The sequence below is a fragment of the Erythrolamprus reginae genome, chromosome 2 (assembly GCF_031021105.1).
Source record: "Erythrolamprus reginae isolate rEryReg1 chromosome 2, rEryReg1.hap1, whole genome shotgun sequence".
NCBI classification, from domain to species: domain Eukaryota; kingdom Metazoa; phylum Chordata; class Lepidosauria; order Squamata; family Dipsadidae; genus Erythrolamprus; species Erythrolamprus reginae.
Genome location: NC_091951.1, coordinates 248895754 through 248920174, shown reverse-complemented (window position 1 = coordinate 248920174; position 24421 = coordinate 248895754). Strand labels below are relative to the sequence as shown.

Genomic DNA, 24421 nt, shown 5'->3' with positions numbered 1-24421 from the left:
GAACAGAGAAGGAAACGTCATAAAAGCTGACAGTGAGGGGATAGGTATCTGAAATCTGGTGATAAATTTAAGCAAATAATGCCACAATGGTAATCCTTGACTTAACAATACAGTGGAACCCCGACATAAGAGCTGCTCTACTTAAGAGCAACTCGAGATAAGAGCTGGGAGGGGAGAGATATTTTTGTTCTACTTACAAGCCCAAATTCGAGATACAAGCGCCAAGGAGCTGTCTCCTGAAGCCAAACGCTAACTTCCGCGTTCGGCTTCAGGAGACAGCTGCGAAGCGGCGCGCGTGTTTTAAAAGGTTGCAGCCGGCCTGGGGGGCTCGGGGGGGTGCTTGCAGCTTTCTTTCTTGCTCTTTTTCTTTCTCTCTTTTACCTTCCCTTCCTCTATTTCTTCTTTTCTTTCTCCTTCCCACCTTCTTCTCTCCCTCCCTCCCTTCACTCATTCCTCTCTTACTCTCCCCTTTCATAAGTTTCCTTGCTTCCTTCCTCTGTTCCTGTCCCTTCCCCCTTTCTTTCTTTCTTTCTTTCTTTCTTGCTCTTTTTCTTTCTCTCTTTTACCTTCCCTTCCTCTATTTCTTCTTTTCTTTCTCCTTCCCACCTTCTTCCCTCCCTCCCTCCCTTCACTCATTCCTCTCTTACTCTCCCCTTTCATAAGTTTCCTTGCTTCCTTCCTCTGTTCCTGTCCCTTCCCTCTTTCCTTCCTTCCCACCCTCCGTCCATTCATTCACCCATTCCTCTCTTGATCGCTTAAAGCCGGTCCCTGGTGCAAAAAGGGTTGGGGACCTCTGTCCTACAGGATTGGGTGGCAGAGAAGTTGAACATATGTAAATTTAAAAGTTTAAGAAAGTTTACAAGTTAAGTGAAAGAAACTTCATTATTCATTTATATGTACATGTACATTTCTTCATTAAAAACATGTCTTTCTGCATAATTTAGACTAACTTTGTGAGTTTTTTGAGGGCTGGAACCAATTAAAATTATTTACATTAATTCCTATGGGGAAAAGTCGTTCGAGATAAGAGCTGCTCGACTTAAGAGCCCAGGTCCGGAACGAATTAAACTCGTATCTCGAGGTACCACTGTAGTTCCTTTAGTAACCATTTGAAGTTACAACGGCACTGAAAAAAGTGACCTATGATCATTTTTCACACTTAAAACCGTTGCAGCATCCCCATGATCACGTGATTTACATTCAGATGATTAATAACTGACTCACATTTATTTATTTTTTTAAAAATTATTAGTTTTAATAATAATACAAGCAGATGCACACTACACAAAAGACACAGTGATATGCGCTCCCGCCACCCAACATTCCTTTGTTCAATCCCCTCCACCAAAATGCAGGTGTACTGATTTGTAATATTTTAAACTAAGAACATTAGTATATTTACAAATTATAGAGTGATTCCAGTTTATTCTTTATAACTCAGTCTTGAATTTTACTGACCATAAAACCTCTAACCCTGTCTCATCTAACTGACTCACATTTATGACGGTTACAGTGTCTGGGAATCATGTGGTCTCTTTTGTGACTTTCTGACAAGCAAAGTGAATGGGGAAATCAGATTCACTTAACAACTGTGTTACTAATTTAAGAACTGCAGTGATGTATTTAACAAAATGTGGTGAGAAAAGTCATAAAATGGGGCAAAACTCACTTAACAAATTTGTCCATAAATTTTGGGCTCAATTGTCATAAATTAAAGACTACCTTCAATTAGGTTCTTTCAGCATGTCCCTCTGAGTCTATAACATGAAGCTAGTATTGTCTTCTGGTCATCCATTTATCTACCTAAAAGACTTTGGAGAAGGACATTTTTTTTGGCTGCAGTTACAGATAATCCTCAATTTACAACCATTTGTTTAATGACTATTCAAAGTTACAGTGATACTTTTAAAAAGTGTCTTATAACTTGTTCTCACGACACCCACCCCACCTCACACACACCTGGTCACATGATCAAAACTCAGACACTTGGCAATCAGCATAACCATCATTTGCAATCATTCGAGCTGGGTTCTGAGAAGCAAAGTATCTGAGGAAGCCAGATTCAATTAACAACTGCAGGCATGGCAAAAAGGTAATAAAATCAGGCACAACTCACTTAACAACTGCCCTTGCTTAGCAATGGAAATTCTGGTCCCAATTGTAGTCATGAGTCAAGGACTACCTGTATTTGGCCTCTTCGTATCACAAATCTAGAGCAGTTCTTGTGAAGACACCATGTTGAATGATCTATGCAATGTTTTCAGGATGCTAATTAGTCTATATAAAACTAGAAGAGTTGTCATGCATACTCTTATTAAATATTCTAATAGAGCCTTTAGTTCTTAATTAACTTGGTTTAGAACAGTTGTTTCTTAAAAATATGAGCTACGGATTCGCCTGGAGTATTAGAAACAATAGCTAAAAAGTAGTCCCTAAGCTACTTATTTTTTCCTGCATCTTATAGTAATCTTTTTTCATTTAAGCTTATTAAGTAAATATTTAATTTGGTTGGTGAAATTGCTACTAATCATGAACTTCTTTTTATATAATTCCCTAGGGCAGTGCTCTGTGTTTTTCAAAACTTGACTATGCAGTAGCATGGTTCATCAGAGAATCCATGACGATATACATTTTCCTCTCAGCTTTGTGGGATCCTACTATTAGCTGGAGGACAGGACGCTACAGATTACGCTGTGGAGGCACTGCAGAAGAGATCCTTGATGTATAGCCGCAGCTTTGTGACTGTGTATTTCAAGAAAAGAGAAAAGAGAAAGTATTACAAATTATGTTTATATAAATGCTTTTAAAAGATCTACCTTCAATAGTTTTATTACCTGTATGTTTTCATATCTGTTCTCTAATTTATTTTGCATGGCACTTGCATCTGTGAAAAAAAAAGAAAGAAAACCATCTATAGTCTTGGCCAAATGGTACCTTGTTTTTATGTACAAAATCAAATCAAGAGGATTGGTTCCAGGATTCATTTTTCTTATGAATGTTCTGCAGCAAGTTCTACAAACAGCATCTTTCAGTATAGCAAAAGCTACTCTCTATTAATCAAAGGACGTAATCCACTGGGAATAAATTCTGCGTATGTCCACTGAAAAATCTATGGGATGTATGCCAAGCACAGCTATATGTTTGTCCCAAATGGTCTTCTAGTCATTATACTGCATCCACTAAAAGGCTAACGATGTAAATACAAGAATGGTTAGCTTTGGAAAGCACAAGTGGTGGGGCACAAGGAGAGAAGCTTTTGAGATGATCTATGCCTACCTCTTGCGGTTGCTGCAGAGCAAATATGAATAGGTAACTCGGCCTTAGGAATAGCAAAATGTGTATCTCTGTCTGGGTATATACAGAGTAATTTATTTTGGTCTCTCTGCAGTGAGCCAGAAGTTTGATGTGGAACGTGGAAAGAATTAGTGCTTCAATGGGGGGCATCTTTTGGCCAACTCTAACTGGTTCTGTCTTGAACCATTTTAATCACTGTGCTGTAATTAGCCTAGCTAATCTTCTCCATTCCCATTCTACTTTTTTAAAGGGGTGTTTTTGTTTCTCTGTAAGTGAACATTTGATAGTTATGGGGAGAGGGGATGCATTTCAGAAACATTTCACATATGACCTATTTTCTTACTGTCTTCTTAAGAATGTAACTTCATGAAGCAGGTATTTATTATCTTTTTTTAAAGTGGGCATCTTTCTGTCTACACTAGTCATCCTTAAGTATCAAATTGCAATAGATGTCAGTATATTAAAAGGCAAAGTGAATTTGCTGTTACTGATTTGAACTTGTAAGCTTTAATTATCAACTGGATCTTTTGGAATTTTTTCTTCTATTAATCTGGTCTTTCAATTGGGTTTTTGTATTCAAGCTGTAATTGCTAAAAGAAAAAAAGACTAGATAATAATCAATTTGTAAATGCATGCTATTTCTCTCTCCCCAGCCCCTACCCCTTTTAACTCAGTTTGTTCTCCCACCCATTATTGGATTGCTCTTAACATGGTGAACTGGACTTGTTTAAATGTGACTTTGATCACAAAGCAAATTGAGAGGGGCACTGCATTAAGCCTTTTGTTTTATTTTGCATTTGTACTTACGTTTCTTCCCCCCCTTCCCCCCTCCCACATGTGGGCATGGCATGCTATCACCATAAAGGACATTTGCAAAATGCATTGCCAGTAAGACAGCTTTAAGTCCTAGGTTGTGACACTTCTGTGATAAAGAGCATAATTTGTAGCATTTTAGCAATAATTATGAGTATTTATGGAATTGGATGTTTTTCCAATTTACTGAGCCAGTGCATTTAATTGTCTGGTATACACACAGTGTAAAGTAATAGGGTGCGTGTTTGAGCACGCACATTTTTGTGTGCAGACAAATCCTATGAAACATTCCCCAGAGCTTTGTTTGCCTTATGACATTACAGAAATTGTTTTGAAGGGCATCTTTTCCCTTGAACAAAGGCTTTTAATGCATGTTTCATTCTTTACATGTGAATCAGGAAGAGCTACTTCCTGAGGAAGGTTGCATATTGCAAACTAGTCTGGTTATGAGCCATTCCAGTTGTGTTTTTATCATGTTTGTTGTTATCATTGATACCTACCTTAATTTTGCTTATGATGTTGATATATTTCTGTTTGTTTTATGAAGTTTGGTTGACGCCATCCATTGCACTGTTAAAGTGAAGCTTAGCTGACTTGGCTTGATGCTGATCACCCTGTGCAGTGTAATACAAAAACCAAAAAGGCTGGACAGACTTCAATGTGTGTATGTGTGTGCACATATGTGTGTGAGAGACCTATGAACTATGTAAGAGAAGTACGAATGTGTGTGCGTGTGTGTGTGCATTAGTGAAACCTTTATGATTTAAAGGAAACTGATGCTTCACCTTAATAAACAACTTAATTTCTTGTATAAGAAATCTGGGTTGATTTTGGAAAAAAAAACCTTAAAAATATTGTAGGAGGGCACTATGACAGAACAGAGCAATGGTTCAAAATGCTTAATCTAGAATTGTCTGTCAACATGTTAAGAATACCATGTTTATTTAAGATTGTCTTGTTTTGTTTAAAAAAATAAATTTTGAATACAATCACATGTTTTGAGAAAAATATTTTATTTATTGCTTTTATTTCCATTTAATATCCTGTGAATGCTTCTCATATGGAGAATACACACACACACACACACACACACACACACACACAGAGTGTGTCTATACAAATGTTTGTATAGACAAACATTTACAGTTGGAGATATGTAAATAATAATAATAATAATAATAATAATAATAATAATAATAATAATAATAATTTATTAGATTTGTATGCCGCCTCTCTCCGCAGACTCGGGGTGGCTCACAACAATAATAAAACAGTATACAATAAACAAATCTAATATTTAAAAGAAGAAGAAATATCTAAAAGCCCATTATATAAAACCATACAACACAAGCATACCATACATAAAACTATATAAGCCTGGGGGAAATGTTTCAATTCCCCCATGCCTGGCGGTATAGGTGGGTCTTAAGCAATTTACGAAAGACAAGGAGGGTGGGGGCAGTTCTGATCTCTGGGGGGGAGTTGATTCCAGAGGGCCGGGGCCGCCACAGAGAAGGCTCTTCCCCTGGGGCCCGCCAGATGACATTGTTTAGTCGACGGGACCCGGAGAAGGTCAACTCTGTGGGACTTTATTGGCCACTGGAATTTGTGCGGCAGAAGACGGTCTTGGAGGTATTCTGGTCCGATGCCATGTCGGGCTTTATAGGTCATTACCAACACTTTGAATTGTGACTGGAAACTGATCGGCAGCCAAAACAAAAATGTTATTTACACTCATCGGACATGTGTAAGCTACTTGTTCGTTTAATCCTTTTTAATACTTCCAGTATTAATGGTTCTGCATTATTTACAAAGATAGAAAAAATGTCAATTAAACCAATATTAAAAGCTATTAGATGTAAAGCATACAGGGTTAAACCAAAAGGCTTGGTTAAATAAATGTTTTAAGTTCCTTCAAAAAAAGTGCTGGCGAGGAAAGGGCTTACTTCATCTTGAGTGGCAGTTTGTTTCATAATATAGACTCTACCATGGAACAAAACAAAAGGAGTCCTTTTAGTCAAATTTTATCTACAGCAAAATCAGAAAGAGGTACACCATGGGTGTAGATATGACAAGGCATAAGGACCCTATTTTTGTGCCTAAGTCATGAATGGATTCATACACCATTGTGAACACTTTAAATTGGACTCGGAAGACAAGTGCGGCTTTTTGGACATAGAAATAATTTAGGGTCTTAAAGAGATACTCATCAACAGAGATGCATTCTGCACCAGTTGCAATTCCTGATACATTTATGAATATGAATGTATTGCAATAATCCAGATTATCAGTGCATGAGTTGTAGAAGATAAATATCTCTTCTCTAAGTATTGACACACACTTTGCTAGTTCATGCTGATAAAAGATTTTTCTGGCCACAAACATTATACATAGATATTCCCATTTAGTTCTTAAGGCATGGAATTTTGCACTCCAGACTGCAGGGCTTCAGTGCTGAAAAACTGATCAGATGCATCCCTTCATAGCATTTTACCTGCTCAGCCTTCTTGTGCCACTACTAGTCCTGCATTTCTCACAGTTCCACCTGTTCTTTGGACTGTAGGTGTTTAAACCTATCTTTCTTTGAGATAATGGCCAGTGGTGCATTTGGCTTTTCAAATTGAGTACAGTTGTTGATGACGTCTTTAAACTCTGCCCACTTTTCAGAACAGGCCTTTCAAGTGATAGATTGCCATAGCGTTTTCCCATTAAATACAAATTGAAAACTTTAGATGTGGTCTAGATCTTGCAGTCTGCTGATGTTGAATTATGTTCTAACAAGCCCTTGGTTCCTTACTCCATAATGGGACTATGTGCACAGCTTGAAGACTGACCAGACCAGCCTGTGATATGTCCAGTACTCAGCACCATGCATGGGCTAAGTGACATCTTTAAGGACATGCTGACATATTGTGACATGGTCAAGTAGGTGGTGATACATGGACCTGGGATTGTTTTGCACTTATTTGCAAGTCTGAACATATGTTAGCAATGCACAAATTATGCTTGGTACACTTGCTCAGAAGTAGCAAGTAATTACTATTCAGTTTTCTCAGCTCATGCCTCCCAAGAATTCCATCTTAATTGTCAATGCCAGTCAGTCTCCATTCTAGCATTGAACTTGAGACTTGGGGTATAGACCACTGACAGTGGTGATATACTGGAACTTTCTGAAAAGAAAGCGGAACTTCACAATGCAGGCAATCCTCAATTTATGCCCACAATTGAGCCCCAAATTTCTATTGTTAAGCAAGACATTGGTTTTGTCGCATTTTACAACCTTTCTTGCCACAATTGTTAAGTGAATCTCTGCAGTTGATAAGTTAGTAACCCAGTTGTTAAGTGAATCTGGCTTGCCCATTGACTTTGCTTGTCAGATGGTCGCAGAAGGTGATCACATGACCTTGGGGGAGAGTGACGGTCATAAGTATGAACCAGGTGTCAAGCATTTGATTTTTGATCACATGATTATGGAAATGCTTCAAAGGTCTTCACTTTGAAGAACAGTCATAAGTCATTTTTTTCAGTGCCATTGTAACTTTGAATGATCACTAAGTGTTGTGTTTTAAGTCAAGGACTTACAGTGGTACCTTTACCTAATAACGCCTGTACTTACAAACTTTTCTAGATAAGAACCGGGTGTTCAGGGTTTTTTTGCCACTTCTCAAGAACCATTTTCTACTTACAAACTCGAGCTCCGAAACTGTAACCGGAAAAGGCAGGGAGAAGCCTCCATGGGGCCTCTAGGAATCTCCTGGGAGGAAACAGGGATGGAAAAGGTGGGCAGAAGCCTCCATGGGGCCTCTCTAAGAATCTCCTGGGAGGAAATGGCCTCCATCCTCCCTGTGGTTTCCCCAATTGCACGCATGATTTGCTTTTACATTGATTCCTATGGAGAAAATTGATTTGATTTGATTTGATTTGATTTGATTTGATTTGATTTATTGGATTTATATGCTGCCCCTCTCCGCAAACTCGGGGTGGCTCACAACAAGGTAAAAACAATACATAATAAATCCAATACCCACCAATCCAATTACAATTTAAGCTAAAAAATTCATAAAAAACAACCCCAGAATATTAAAAAACAAGCACACAATCAATCTAACACCAAAACAACATGGGCAAGGGGGAGATGTTTCAGTTCCCCCATGCCTGATGGCAGAGGTGGGTTTTAAGGAGTTTGCGAAAGGCAAGGAGGGTGGGGGCAATACTAATCTCAGGGGGGAGCTGGTTCAAGAGGGTCGGAGCCACCACAGAGAAGGCTCTTCCCCTTGGTCCCGCCAGACGGCATTGTTTAGTCGACGGGACCCGGAGAAGGCCAACTCTGTGGGACCGAACCGGTCGCTGGGATTCGTGCGGCAGAAGGCGGCCCCAGGGATATTCTGGTCCGGTGCCATGAAGGGCTTTATAGGTCATAACCAACACTTTGAATTGTGACCAGAAACTGATCGGCAACCAATGCAGACTGCGGAGTGTTGGAGTGATATGGGCATACTTAGAGAAGCCCATAATTGCTCTCGCAGCTGCATTCTGCACGATCTGAAGTTTCCGAACACTTTTCAAAGGTAGCCCCATGTAGAGAGCGTTACAGTAGTCGAGCCTCGAGGTGATGAGGGCATGAGTGACTGTGAGCAATGACTCCCGGTCCAAATAGGGCCGCAACTGGCGCACCAGGCGAACCTGGGCAAATTGCTTCTTCTTACAAACTTTTCTACTTAAGAACCTGGTCATGGAATGAATTAAGTTTGTAAGTGGAGATACCACTGTATGTTCATTTATTCCAGTGGGTGGAGTAGAGATATTCTCCAGCTGAGATTTTGATTGCAAAATCTACTCTGTGAGTTCTCTTGTCTCTCTTTGCTTTCACTTCCCAGGAGAATCTACATCCACTTGCTACAGCCTGTAGTAAACTCTAATCGGCAACTTGAGTGCAGTGATATAAATGCTGTGATGTTGAAATTCAGTGTGCTCTAAGGGCTGTTAGTCTTTGAGGGCTTGGCACCTTGTCTCTATCCCCAATATACAGATGTTCTGCCCTCCAACCATAACTTCTTTTTCTTGATATGCAACCGCTAAGGAACCAATATGCCATCTGTGGTTAGCTAACCAGATGTTGTGGGACAGGAACCATTTAAGATACCTTTTCTAATCCATCCTTTAGGTGAAGATGGACAGCTTTAAAAAGAGCTGTCCAGTCACCCTGGATACTGCTGGACATCTCCGCTGCCCAGTGTAGTGAGATGACCAACTACTTAGAACCTAAATCCTTTGCAGGTGTTGATGACCCTCACAGTGTCCCACAGTCACATGATCACCGTTTGCAAACTTCACAACTGGCTTCCAAGAGAGTCCCACAGTGAAGCCAGCATTGAAATGACAAATTTCAGTCACAAGATGCCTCAATTACTGACCATGGTTGATTTGCTTAATAAGTCCAAATGAAAAGGATGAAAATCCAGTGTAGCCGTGAGACAAATGTTTTTGTTATGGCATGGATGTTACCACATTTCTAACATAACCTCAAGTATGATGCTTTATCTTTCTATACTGTACCTAATAACTAAGCATAATGAATGTTGGAAATTATTATAATGTAATAATTATATTACATAATTATAATAAACAATAAAGAATTATCCTTATCTATCTGCTGGTGCCAATTCCTATCCCCACCCACCCCAACCCCTGCAAAAGTGAACAAACTACAATGACAGGAGATGAAATTTGCACTGATTGAGATTATGCCTTGAGTGTCAGGGTCACAATTCAGGTGAATCATTTATGTCAACACTGGGTACCTTGATTTGATCAACTGGCTGAAACCAGCAGTTAAAAATCATGCAACAACTACTTCATTTTCTGAAGATACCATGTCTGGCCTCAAACTTTCATCAGGAATGTTTAAGTCCTTTGTTACAGTCTCATACATACAGCCTCACATTTCCGCAGGGTTAGTTTTCTCCAGGTCCCATCGACCAAACAGTGTCAACTGGCGGGACCATGGGGGAGGGCCTTCTCTGTGGTAGCTCTGGCTCTATGGAACCAACTATCCCCGGAGATCCGCACTGCCCCCACCCTCCTAATCTTCCAGGAGGCCTTAAAAACATGGCTTTGCCGGCAGGCCTGGGGCCTTTGAGCCATAGTATTCTGCTCCGGCCTTGAATGGGATGAATGTTTTGAATTGGGATTTTAATTGTAGTAAATTGTTTTATTTTTGTACGCTACCCAGAGTCCATCAGGAGTTGGGCGGCTTATAAATCTAATTAAATAAAGAAATAAAACTTCTATGAAAACTTTATAGTCCTTTGTAGGAACTCTTCAGGCACTAATACAGAGACAGCAAAACCTATATAATTTGGAATGAGGAAACTGGGAGATTGACAGAGTTTTGTGATCTTTGTCTCGCAAATTTTGAAATATTTGTTGGGAATAGAGGGAGATTCTCTCTCAATTCTGTAATTCAGTCTCCTGTGTTTCTCCAGTCTTACAGCAGCTGGGTAGGACAGATATCTGTGTTTAGTCATCAATGCTGTTTGTGCATAGACTGGAAAGCCACTGCCTCTTCAGGGCTCTTCACATCCAAGAGGTTGGAAGAATGTATTTATTTTAAGGAGCAGAAGTATGAAAAACTCTGACAAGTGAAGACTGAAGTGTTAGTCAATTTCTTCTTTCCTGTGGAAAACCGCTTCTTTCTTAAATGGAACGGTTCAGTTTAAAGAAATGTTCCCTAAAATGCTAACTGTACGTAATTTTTTTCTGAGGTTAAATGTGGCTTTTTATTGAATGTTTTATGAATATTGGCATCTTTCAAATTCTGTGTGAATGCCATATTGCCACATGATTTCACTTTTTGTGTTTTCATAACAAATGTAAACTTTCACTCTTCTCCAGATGTGTCCTCCAGATGTGTTAGGACTATAAATGCCATGTCAACAGTACAACCTGAGAATAATGCCAATCTTACATTATTTCTCAGTTTGGAAGATGAGGAGGAACATTACTGCAAAGACCATTTCCTGATGTTTATCCCATCAATTTCTTTTATTATGTCAAGCCCACTGCCTTTCACTTTAATCCATGGATCTGCCTTCCAATCCATACAGTGATACAAAAGATATTGTGGCTTAACATCACAATGAAACTAGAATTATTTCCAGTAAGTTTTAAGGAATGGAATTAGAAAAGAAATAGGGGAAATTTGTATTGTAAATGGAAACTGTGGCAAGATAAACATATACAAAAAGTCGGAAAGGTAATGAATTACAGTATAGTGGAAATACAGATTGGATTATAATGGGTCCTCAAACTTGGCAACTTTAAAACTTCTGAACTTCAACTCCCAGAATTCTCCAGCCAGCTGTGCTTGATTTGGGGATTACAAAGGTGCAAAGTGAAAAAGAATTTATGTGTGTATGAGACAGAGAAGGAGAGGGAAGGAATGTGTGTGTACAGAATATATATGAAACAAACCCGTGAACTTGCCTTCCAGCTAGATTAGAGATTTTCATAGCTGTGTGAGTCATTTAGGGGTAGTGATTTCTGACAGTCTCAAAATGGGTGTGCAGTGTGGTCGGGCGGTAAGAAAAGCAAGTAGGATGCTTGGCTGCATAGCTAGAGGTATAACAAGCAGGAAGAGAGAGATTGTGATCCCGCTGTATAGAGCGCTGTTGAGACCACATTTGGAATACTGTGTTCAGTTCTGGAGACCTCACCTACAAAAAGATATTGACAAAATTGAATGTGTCCAAAGACGGGCTACAAGAATGGTGGAAGGTCTTAAGCATAAAATGTATCAGGAAAGACTGAATGAACTCAATCTGTATAGTCTGGAGGGCAGAAGGAAAAGGGGGGACATGATCAAAACATTTAAATATGTTAAAGGGTTAAATAAGGTTCAGGAGGGAAGTGTTTTTAATAGGAAAGTGAACACAAGAATAAGGGGACACAGTCTGAAGTTAGTTGGGGGAAAGATCAAAAACAACATGAGAAAATATTATTTTACTGAAAGAGTAGTAGATCCTTGGAACAAACTTCCAGCAGACGTGGTTGGTAAATCCACAGTAACTGAATTTAAACATGCCTGGGATAAACATATATCCATCCTAAGATATAATACAAAAAATAGTATAAGGGCAGACTAGATGGATCATGAGGTCTTTTTCTGCCATCAGTCTTCTATGTTTCTAACAGTGAATCATGTTATTATGGGTTGGATATCATTTCAAATTAGATCTTTCATACACCTGCCACAATATTCCATCAGTAGCCATTTGAAATTGCTTTGCGGGACATTTGATTTCAAGTCATTAGTGAAGAGTTGGTACCATAAATAAAATAATAAAAATCAGAACTTTGTGCAAAATAAGGAAGGAGAGAAGGGAAGGGGAGGGGAGGGAGGGGAGGGAAGGAAGGAAGGGATTAGAAGCAAAGAAATTGGAAGTGAAGACATTGGAGAGAAGCTACTAGAATACACTAATATTGCCAGCTGCAGGCAAAAAACTTCAGGAAAAGCAAGAAAAGAAAAAGCAAGTTCGCTCAAGGTCAAGAGTTCTTAGTTTGCTTCCCATTGCATGGCATAGGCCTTCCTGAATCTTCCTGAGTCCCTTTCCAATTGTAGTTCTTGTATTCCTTTGATAATGGTTGAAAGATTCTACTCCTACTGCAGTGCTAAAAGGCTGGTAAATGTAATTCAGTTACACCCTCAGAATTTCCAGTCTATCCAGGCTGGCTGAATTCTTCTGTACATTTTGTGGCATTTTTCTCTAACTACCTGTAAATCAAAATCCGTTGCATACATACAGTCGTTGTATGAACAAAATGTAGTAGGATGCAGCAGTAGTGCCCAGGTTCGCCTGGTGCACCAGTTGCGGCCCTACTTGGACCGGGAGTCATTGCTCACAGTCACTCATGCCTTCATCACCTCGAGGTTCGATTACTGCAACGCTCTCTACATGGGGCTACCCTTGAAAAGTGTTCGGAAACTTCAGATCGTGCAGAATGCGGCTGCGAGAGCTGTCGTGGGGCTCCCTAGATTCACCCACGTTTCTGCAACATTCCGTGGCCTGCATTGGCTGCCGATCAGTTTCCGGTCACAATTCAAAGTGTTAGTAATGATCTTTAAAGCCCTGCATGGCATTGGACCAGAAAACCTCCAGAACCACTTTCTACCGCACGAATCCCAGTGGCCAATAATGTCCCACAGAGTTGGACTTCTCCGGGTCCCGTCGACCAAACAATGTCTTTTGGCCGGCTCCAGGGGAAGAGCCTTTTCTGTGGCAGCCCCGGCCCTCTGGAATCAACTCCCCCCAGAGATTAGAACGGCCCCCACCCTCCTTGTCTTTCGCAAATTACTCAAGACCCACCTATATCGCCAGGCATGGGGGAACTGAGACACCCTCGCCTGGCTTTTATATTTTATGTTTGGTATGTATGTGTTGTATGGTTTTAATTGCTGGGGTTTTATATATGTTTTATTTTTTTAATATGAGATTTGTTTCACTGTTATATTGTTTCTTTTATTGTTGTAAGCCACCCCAAGTCTTCGGAGAGGGGCAGCATACAAATCTAATAAATAATAATAATGTGCAGAAACGTCCCGGGCAGATGGGCAGGGCTGGTTCTACTGGATTACAGAACCAGGCCGAACCGGGAGCAACCCACCGCTGGGATGCAGTCAAACCAAATATCAAGAGCACAAGAGTAGCGTTTGGCACTGGAGCAGCCTGAGATGAGAAACATTCAGCTTCACAGCCCTTAAGGAAATTCAGAGTACAAAATCAGAGAACCCAGTGCAAAGCTTCCAGCCAAGAGGCAGCTTAATAAATTATATTTCATTTCCTTTTGGGAGGGGGATTAGTGAGGCCTTTCCAGGAGAAAACATCAGCCAGACTCAAATGCGGTGTTACATTTGTGCACAGTCTGTAACCAAAGCTTTGGTTGAAAACAAGCTTTTAAGAAGGTTCGAATGTGAGTGGTTTTGGTTTATGAAGGAAATAGCTGTCTGCTCCAAAGGAAGCAAAGGGCTCTGCTGGCTTTGCTTTTGTTTCTGCATTTGCAGATTGCTCAGCTCACTTTGTGCTGATGCTGAGTTTTATAGGAAATTGCTGCATTCATCTAAACCTAGATAGAGATTGTGTGGATGTCTAGATGTTGCCGAACAACAGCTGCTTAAGACGGAACAATGCCAAAGGTTTCAATTCAGTTGTCAACAATCTTTGCCTTCCAAAAAAATATGGGCTTGAAGTTGGGGGCGGGGAGCAACGAAAGTGCGGAGGCCAGCAAAGATTGTTTTGAATGTCGGCGGCCCCTGCCCCCCCAGCACCTCCGGCCCCCTTGCCGCTACCCCCCGCCCGCCCGATCCACCCCTCTCACCGGCTTTCTTGGGGCACGGGTCCTCCTGCAGCAGTGCTGGTGGCTACGGCTTCTCATCCTCATTCGGCCGCTAGCCGCTCTGAGCGCTTTGAGAATGCCCGCCCGCCCCTCTCGCAGTCCCTTAGCTGAGAGCGCTTTCGTCCCAGCTATCAGCGAGGGGGCTGGGTCAGGCGTTCTCACAGAGTGAGAGCAACAGACAGAGCGAGATAGAAAGGAGAGAGGGAGAAAGAGAGGGAGAAAGAGAGAGAGAGAGCAAGAGGGGGAGAGTGGAAGGTAGAGAGAGAGAAATGATAGAAAAAAGGGGAGAAAAAAAGAGAAATGAGAAAATGATTGAAGCAGAGAATGACAGGAAAGAGAGAAAGAGAGAGAGAAGTGACTCTTGGTGATGACATATGACGTCATCGGATGGGAAAAACCGTGGTATAGAAAAAAACCACGGGAGTATTTTTTTAATTAATATTTTTTTGAAAAACCGTGGTATAGCTGTTTCGCAAAGTTTGAACCCGCGAAAATCGAGGGATCGCTGTATTAACAAAGTCTCCACAATAAAAGATCTCAACGGTGGAGAAAAGACTTCTTGTACTTTCTCATCCAGCTTTTCCAGATTGAAGCCATATGTTGCATACGATGGGCATAATACAAACATCTTTTGTCCCAGCATAGCTAAATTGCAATTAAGGGGAAAATTTTAATCAAGAACAGCGTAGGGGTAAAGATGGCTCTTGTGCCAGTGCCTCAGTTCTGTATAATCTGAGCCTTTAATGACTACTTCCACTTTTTGTGGGTGTGTGCAGTAGAGGATTCTCAACAGAAAAGGGGTGATTGAAGAGATTCTTTGATTAACTCTTTTGATTAAATCTGTAATCTGAAGTACTCCTCAATGACTAATTTTACCTTTGCATTAGAACTCCATGTGCCATTACATCTGATGCAATTTTAGATATCATCTAAACCTTAATTAATTGCCTTAACCTAAAATTATGGATTTGGGAAATATAATTGCTCAGGGAAGCAAAGAAGCTAGGGTATAAACATAAGAATATCACACTTGAGCATATAACAATGGTGTATATAATGGTTTTTTTGGCAATAGTAGATTTCTCTAACGTTACTGTTGCTGATGTTCTGAATTTAATTATCGGCTTTTAATTTTACAGTCATATGTCCATACTTTCTTCTACTGAACATTACAAACATAGAAACATAGAAGACTGATGGCAGAAAAAGACCTCATGGTCCATCTGGTCTGCCCTTATAATATTTTCTATATTTTATCTTAGGATGGATATATGTTTATCCCAGGCATATTTAAATTCAGTTACTGTGGATTTATCTACCACGTCTGCTGGAAGTTTGTTCCAAGGATCTACTACTCTTTCAGTAAAATAATATTTTCTCATGTTGCTTTTGACCTTTCCCCCAACTAACTTCAGATTGTGTCCCCTTGTTCTTGTGTTCACTTTCCTATTAAAAACATTTCCCTCCTGGACCTTATTTAACCATTTAACATATTTAAATGTTTCGATCATGTCCCCCCTTTTCCTTCTGTCCTCCAGACTATACAGATTGAGTTCCTTAAGTCTTTCCTGATATGTTTTATGCTTAAGTCCTTCCACTATTCTTGTAGCCCATCTTTGGAGCCGTTCAATTTTGTCAATATCTTTTTGTAGGTGAGGTCTCCAGAACTGAACAAAGTATTTCAAATGTGGTCTCACAATCACTCTATATAGCGGGATCACAATCTCCCTCTTCCTGCTTGTTATACCTCTAGCTATGCAGCCAAGCATCCTGCTTGCTTTCCTTACCGCCTGACTGCCTGACTGCACTGTTCACCCATTCACCCATATTTAGCATCCAATATTATTGGTTGAAGTGAGCAAAACAAGTTGCATCGCTGTTTTGAGCATGAATCCAAAGATTTCTCCAGCCCAGGGATGTCAAACTCATTTCATTGAGGGCTGCATCAGGGTTGTGTTTGACCTTAGGAAAGTGGGGTGAGTGTGCGGCCCACATGATGTCATTTGTTACAGGGGCGCTTGTGGCGGCCCGAGCACTCTGCCAGTGAAAACAAGCACCCAGCCTCCATTTTTGGCCAGTCTCAATCGGGTGTCAAACTCACCACGTCACGTTGCCGTCATGCAATGTTTTGTGATATTTTCCCCCTTCGCAGAGTTTGGGTGGGCATGGCCTGTGCGTAACACATCCGGCCCACAAGCCACCATTTTGACAACGCTGATTTAAGGTCTTGGCTATTTCTGCCAGCTTAGTGTTATCCGCAAATTTCTTAAGTCCCCCTTCTATTCCCTCATCTAAGTTGTTTATGAAGATATTGAAGAGTACTGGGCCTAAGATGAAACCTTGTGGTATCCCACTGATTACTTCCCTCCATGTAGACATAGTACCGTTAAGGATTACTCATTGTGTCAGCCCCTTATAAATCCATGTGTTTTATAAGTGTGCTTCTGTACACATGGGCAGAGTACCTCTCCATGTCCATTTATGTTCTTTTGGAACGTAGATAGCTAAGAAAAAAACAGAATTCAAAATTGGGTGACTGTGTTTCCCAGTGTGACCATGGTTCTTTTGTGCTGCTAATAGGGGCTAACACTGAAAGTAACAAGCAACACAGCTGGATCTCACCCATTTTATTAAGTTCTCCTCAAAGTTTATATACAGTGATACCTCGTTTTACAAACGCCTCATCATACAAACTTTTTGAGATACAAACCCAGGGTTTAAGATTTTTTTGCCTCTTACAAACTAGTTTCACCTTACAAACCCACCACCGCCACTGGGATTCCCCGCCTCTGGATTTCTGTTGCCAGTGAAGCACTCATTTTTGTGCTGCTGGGAAACCCCACCTCTGGACTTCCGTGTTTTTGTGATGCTGCAGGGGAATCCCAGCAGGAGAATCCCAGCAGCGCAAAAACGGGTGCTTCGCTGGCAACGGAAGTTCGGAGGAGGGGGTTTCCCAGCGAGGGGAGTCTCAGTGAAATCGTAGCATTGCAAAATCACAGAGGTCCGGAGGTGGGGTTTCGAGGACTTCAGTGTTTTTGCGATGCTACGATTTCACTGAGGCTCCCTTCGCTGGCAAACCCCACCTCCGGACTTCCGTTGCCAGCGAAGTGCTCGTTTTTGTGATGCTGTGATTCCCCTGCTGTGATTCCCCTGCAGCATTGCAAAAACACAGAAGTCCGGAGGTGGGATTTCCCATGGAGGGGAGCCTCAGGGGAATCCCACCAGTGCAAAAACAGGCGCTTCGGCTGGCAAAAGGGATGAATTTTGGGCTTGCACACATTAATCGCTTTTCCATTGATTCCTATGGGAAACATTGTTTTGTCTTACAAACTTTTCACCTTAAGAACCTCGTCCTGGAACCAATTAAGTTTGTAAGACAAGGTATTACCGTATTTCTAAACTTTGAACAGGAAAACCCAATTCAAATTGTCAAAGGCCTTTCCCGCCTCTAAAAAATAAATATAGCTTTTTTATTATTATGCTGCTCCAAATATTCCAAAATGTCCAGCAATGGACTCAACAATGTTTGAATCCTAATTGAGTAATATTAAGGAAATGTGCAGATGATACTTACAAGTACCTGCAATATTTATGTGCACAGTGTACTTATGCAATAATATTTTACTTTAAATTCCAGGATCGATAAAAGCAAAGCACAGCCATTTCCCTCTTTACTTGCTACATTCACTATTAAAGCATATTGATAGGCATTTATAAACATTTCTTGTATCTAGATAAACTTCAGATCAACAAAACAAGGTCAGTAAAAGACATAAAATCAATTGAACAAATGATAGGAGGAACATGCTGATAAGATTTAGTGATCAAGAATGTTTAACTATTATTAGCAGTGATTAAAAAGCTATTGCCAGAGATTAAGAAGATCAAAAAGAGTCACAGAATCACTTTTAAACAATATAAAGAATATACTAAACAACCCTTGACCCACTGTTTCAGAGAAACAGAATGACTGTAGGTGGACAAAAAAAAATATTGATGGGAATGGGAGTATTTTTCAACTTTCTGTTGGCTTCCACATTGAGTATCCTTCTCAAAGAAGGATGGCAAGAGCACCAGAACCAAACAACCAAACAACCAAAATTGCTCTTCCTCCCTCTTGTTCCAACAATGGTTTTGCACAGTTGCTTTTATTTTGCACCTGTTTTCAAACACACCTGGATGCATATACTGTAACACACATTCAGAAACACCATTCTCACACCTACCATGCACGCTATCTGTCAAATGCATCTCATTTTCGCATATACACACATTAGCATGTAACAACTGGGATTTCATTAGAACCTTTTTTTCAAAGCTAATTACTAGGCAGGGAAAATTGTGTGAGTGTCTCAAAGTGCAGAAACAGTAACACTCACCAACTACGGTCTCTATAGAAATCATACAGCTATGTGATGATCAGATATGAAAGAAAGCCTGTCATTAGAGTTAATTGTCATTCTGGATAGATTTTTAAAGGGATCCCAATATGTGAGTAGAAAGCTTTCCAGAAATCTAATTACCATGCAAGAAAGGAAGCACATAGTCATTGGAATGTTTATTGTCTAATGGCTGCAGAAGCATCATGGATTGTGCATGATCTGCAGACCGGAGGTTCCTGACTCAAGGGAAGGTGGGCAAGGGCCAGGTATTTGAATTACTCTCCTCTTCTTTCTGGATAGAGGCAATAAAATTCTTATCCAGCTTATGAGCAGCACATTTTCTAAGGCAGGAATACTGAAATTGTGGTCCTTCAAATATTGCTGAACATTCGAAGGGCCAGAGGTTCCTTACTCTTGCGCTAACTCTCCCACAGTAGACATTCTCAGCACATTATGTTTCAGTTTAAATCTGCAAAATCAGATGAATGATTCCTAAAAGAATTAGAGGATGATCTTGTCAAATTAATATTTCTTATTACAGAGTTTGTTGTAAGATTGGTGGCTATAAAAATGTGATAGATAGATAGATAGATAGATAGATAGATAGATAGATAGATAGATAGATAGATATTATTATTATTATTATTATTATTTATTAGATTTGTATGCCGCCCCTCTCCGAAGACTCAGGGCGGCTAACAACAATAAAGAAGACAATGTAACAAATCTAATATTAAAAATAATCTTAAAAAACCCAATTTAAGAGACCAATCATACAAACAAGCATACCATGTATAAATTCTATAAGCCTAGGGGGAAGGGGAAAATTTCAATTCCCCCATGCCTGACGACAGAGGTAGACAGAGAGAGAGAGAGGGAGAGGGAGGGAGGGAGAGAGAGAGAGAGAGAAAGAGATGGATAGATGGATAGAGATGGATGCAATAATGGGCTGTAGGGTGGGGTACGCAGTGTAGGTAGTACGTTTATGCACTATTTATTGAATAATGGTATGTTTGTATGTATGTTTGTTTAGTAAATGGGGTTTTTAAATATTTTAAACTACAATTTAGATTTGTTATGAATTGTTTTATTCTGTTGTGAGCCGCCCCGAGTCTGCGGAGAGGGGCGGCATACAAATCTAAATAATAAATAAATGAATAATAGTTTTTAAAAAATGTCCTTCCTCCTCTAGTACCTTAGTATGATCCTTAATTTCTTTTAAAATAGGAAATAATTAAATAGGTTCTTACCCATTAATCCTTTAATCATTTTAATCATTATCTAGGACTGAACTTTCATAGAAATTAAAGAAGATTGAGCTACTTGCACAATCTATTATCATACTGAACGTTGTGGGTTCAATACAAAACCTTTTTGAAAACTTATCTTGGTCGGTAAGCCACTCCCACCCAGTCACATGACCTTTAAACCACCCCGGTCACATGATTGTCAAGCCACTCCCACCTGGTCACATGGCTGGCAATCAACTCCTACCTGGTCACATGGGGCGTGCGTAAGCGCATCATTGTGCCTACCGTCCCTGTCCTATTGTCTACTTTTTATCATTACTTAGCAAATGTTTAATATGTACAAATTATCACCCTATAATTGTTTGACAAATAAATAAATAAAATAAATAAAAAATAAATAAATCACCATCAAGCCAAACCCACAAAATAAGCCATGCCCACAGTGTGGCAGTAAAATTTTTGGCAGCCCATCATTGGATGGATGGATGGATGGAAGATATAGATCAGGGGTGTCAAACTCAAGGCCCGTGGGCCAGATGTGACCTGCAGGGTGCTTAGAATTGGCCTGCGGGCCCGCCATGCAAACAATGAAGAACTGGCCTGTGGTGTCTCTGCCAGCAAAAATGGAGGTTGGTATTATGTATGTAAATCTAAGTATGTAAATAGCCAGAATGTAAATAGGTTAGGGTAATTAAATGTATATGCTTACCGACCGTGGATTGTCTAAACCGCAGCTGGAAAATTCAAGCAGCTGTCAAAGCTGCGCCTACCAAAGGTAAAACTTTTGAAAAAGGGAAACCCAAGCCACACGGTTGGTATTATGGTCGCAAGTTATTTTTATACACTTTGTTGCAAATTCGTTCATTGCAGGCCAATTCCTAATAAATACTAATTAGGCCACCATGTGTCTCTCTCTCGATTACTTTGAACTGAACACTGGCGACGAGGATGGAATGGATGGACCCACTGGGTATAGAGGTAACAGGGATCCATAAGATTCAGGAATATCCCAATACCAATTTCATGAAGGAATTCCCAGAGGTATTTTCCACAGGTTTGGGAACTTACAAAGGGCCCCTGATTTCCTTTAACTTAGACCCAGCAATCACCCCTTTGCACAGGAGGGCTGTGCACAGCTCTCCCAGGCTCCATTTTCGACTGTGACAGCATCCTCAAGCTCTGTTTTTGCTGGCAGAGAGCTGCAGGAAGTGATTGCAGCTGAAAATGGAGCCTCAATGAGTGGTTTTGAGCCTGCCCCGTCCACCCTGGCCATGCCCTCTGGCCTTCCTGAGGTCACAACCCTGATGTGGCCCTCCATGAAATCGAGTTGGACACCACTGATATAGATGATGCGAGAGGGGGACAGACAGATAGACAGACAAAACCTCTGAGAAATCCCTGAGAACTGATGAAGTGTCATATGATAAGAGAGAAAATGTTCTTATCTTCAAAGGAGATAAAAGGCAATCCAGCATTTGTAGACAGTCTAAGATATTTCTACAGACAAATCATAAAAATAGATGACTTATTAGATGTACGGCTGCCTATATTCTGTTCCATAAGCATTCTGAAAAAATATATATGAAAAAGACACTATGAGTTTGTCAAGAACATCTCAGTTTGGGTAATTTCTTAATAGATTGTTGGAATGCTATAGGCATAATCTAACTTGATATCAGCAAAGGATCTGACAAATTGTACCATCTCACAAACTGTACCATGACATCCTTCTTTAATGAGCTAGTTAAATAGGTCAGACACAGAGTTAAATGGATATACAGTAATCCCTCGCTACTTCATGGTTCATCTTTCGCGAATTCGCTATTTCACAGTTTTGCCAAAGGGGCTGATCGCCGCTACATCGTGGATAATAAAGGAAAACTCCAGAAAACCGTGAAAGATGAATATATTTTAAAAGATTCAGCACCGTCGGATGCGACGCCGTAGTGTAAAATGCGTTGTAACAGGGGCTGTGATTGGTGCGAAAATGACGAATCATAGACTCCCATTTTGTGTTATGGCCTGTGATTGGTGAATGGTGGTCGTATTCACTGTGCAATGGCTCCCAAGCGTCCTTGTTTATCCAAGGCTGGTAATGAGACTAAAAGCAAATGAAAAATGATGACGATTGCTAAGAAGATTCAACTTTTAGACATGTTGAAGGGGGGGAGAAGCTGTGCAGCCATGAGACACCACTTTGGTGTTAATTAATCCACCATCAAGAAGTGCGAGGCTAGCATCAGGAAAACAGCTACTCTCTCCTTTAATAAGACAGCAAAGAGGCTGGTTACGGCTTGTAATAAAACCATCATCTGTATGAAAGCTGCTTTGGCTGTATGGATAAATGTCTGCTGAAAGAAGGACGTAGCCTTGAATTCAAACATCATCCAAACCAAGGCTAGGAGCCTGTACGAGAGTTCGGCAGGTAGCAAGCCTGAAGAGATCGATGACAACGAGAAGGAAGAAGACGATGAACCGCAACCAGGAACGTCCAGTGAGTCTCAACCTAGTCGTAAAAAATATTTTACTGCTAGCAAAGGGTGGTTTGCAAATTTTCAGCAATGCTACGGCCTGAAAAATGTTTCCTTGCATGGAGAGGCTTCCTCTGCTGACAAGGAAGCTGCTGAAGCATACGTGAACGAAAAGTTCAAGAAAATTATATCAGATGGTGATTATAAGCCTGAACAAGTTTTTAATATGGATGAGACTGGCTTATTTTGGAAAAGAATGCCATCAAGAACTAAAGCATCTGGCTTTAAAGCCTTTAAAGATTGCGTAACCCCATGATGTGTGGCAATGCTGTGGGATATTTGTTAAAGCCAGCGCTTATTTACAAGTCTAAAAACCCAAGGGCCTCGAAGAATAAAAACAAGAATTTGCTACCTGTACATTGGATGTATAATCCCAAGGCGTGGATGACAAGGATGCTGACCTCAGACTAGTTCCACCAGTGTTTCGTCCCACAAGTGAAGGTTTATCTATTAGAGAAGGGTTTGCCTTTCAAAGTTCTTCTCCTTATGGATAACGCTGGTGGCAACGGTGTACAGATTGAATTTCTGCCGCCAAACACTACATCGCTTATTCAGCCAATGGACCAGGGGGTTATCAGGGCATTCCTTATACACAAGGAATGCCATGGACAATATTGTTGCCTATGTCAATGCCGCTCAAGAAAATGAGGGAAAGGAAGAGGAAAACATCAACGTCAAGATTTACTGGTAGAAGTACACAATTGCTACATGCCTTCAAAATATCCAGAAGGCATTAAAAGACATGAAGCCTGTTACCATTAACACGAGATGGAAGAAGTTGTGGCCGGATATCGTTTACGATGACAAGGGCTTTATACCTGTCAAAATCCAACACTCTGCTGTTCAGAAAGTTGTGCAGTTGGCCACTTATATTGGAGGCGCCGGATTTTCGGACATGACAATGCAAGACCTTGATGAGTTGTTGGACTGCCATTCCCAACCACTAACTGACATAGAACTTGAAGAATTGACCAAGTCGGGCCATGAGGAAGAAGAAGAGCAGCAAGAAACCGAAGTTGTCAAGCAACCCGGCTTGACATTAGAGTGACTCTCCAAGATCTTCAGTCACATTCAAAGAGCAAAAGTGGCTAGCCAGGAATGGGACAATGATCTGACTCGTTCATTGCAATTTTGTAACAAGCTTGACAAGGTCTTGCAACCCTACAAGGTGCTTTTTGAGCGGAAAAAGCGACAACAACTTCCGATCACAATGTTTTTCCATCCATGCAAATAAGATTTTTTTTAATGTTACATGGCTTAGACCAGTGTTTTTCAACCAGTGTGCCGTGAGACATGGTCAGGTGTGCCGTGGGGAAATTAAACATGGGTCCCCAAACTACAGCCCTTGTGCCAGATACGGCCCATGTAGGCCATTTATCTGGCCTGCTGTCAACCGCCTCTAACGGAATATAAACATTCCCTTCACAATCCCTCCAACTATCAGCAACAGGAAGAGTGGAGGCAAAGTGGACACTCACTGACCAATCACCTTCTAGGATTCATCCCAACCACTAGCGATGAACCAATAGAAGGCCGCCTCTCATCCACACCCAGGAAGATACCCGCTCGGGCTGTACTTGTCATTGTGTGGCCACGGGGAGTAGTTGAAACTGCTACTCCTCCCTATGGTCCCGATTTCTAATCCTGATCAGGACTGGAGGTGAATGTTGCCACCACTAGATGAAGCCTCAGCCTCAGCTGGTTATATCTATCCTGATGGTGTATATAGATATTTGACCTTTTTCTTTTTATAAGAGGC

General features: G+C 40.7%; 1 protein-coding gene across 1 annotated transcript in view; it reads left to right on the top strand.

Annotated features, from left to right (window-relative positions):
• Positions 1-5096, top strand: part of UGCG (UDP-glucose ceramide glucosyltransferase) — a 48453-nt gene extending 43357 nt beyond the window's left edge. The window contains exon 9 of the mRNA XM_070742432.1: positions 2558-5096. Coding sequence (XP_070598533.1) covers positions 2558-2728 — 171 coding nt within the window. The 3' untranslated portion in view covers positions 2729-5096. The remainder of the gene's footprint in view (positions 1-2557) is intronic.
• The last annotated feature ends 19325 nt before the right edge of the window (positions 5097-24421 follow it).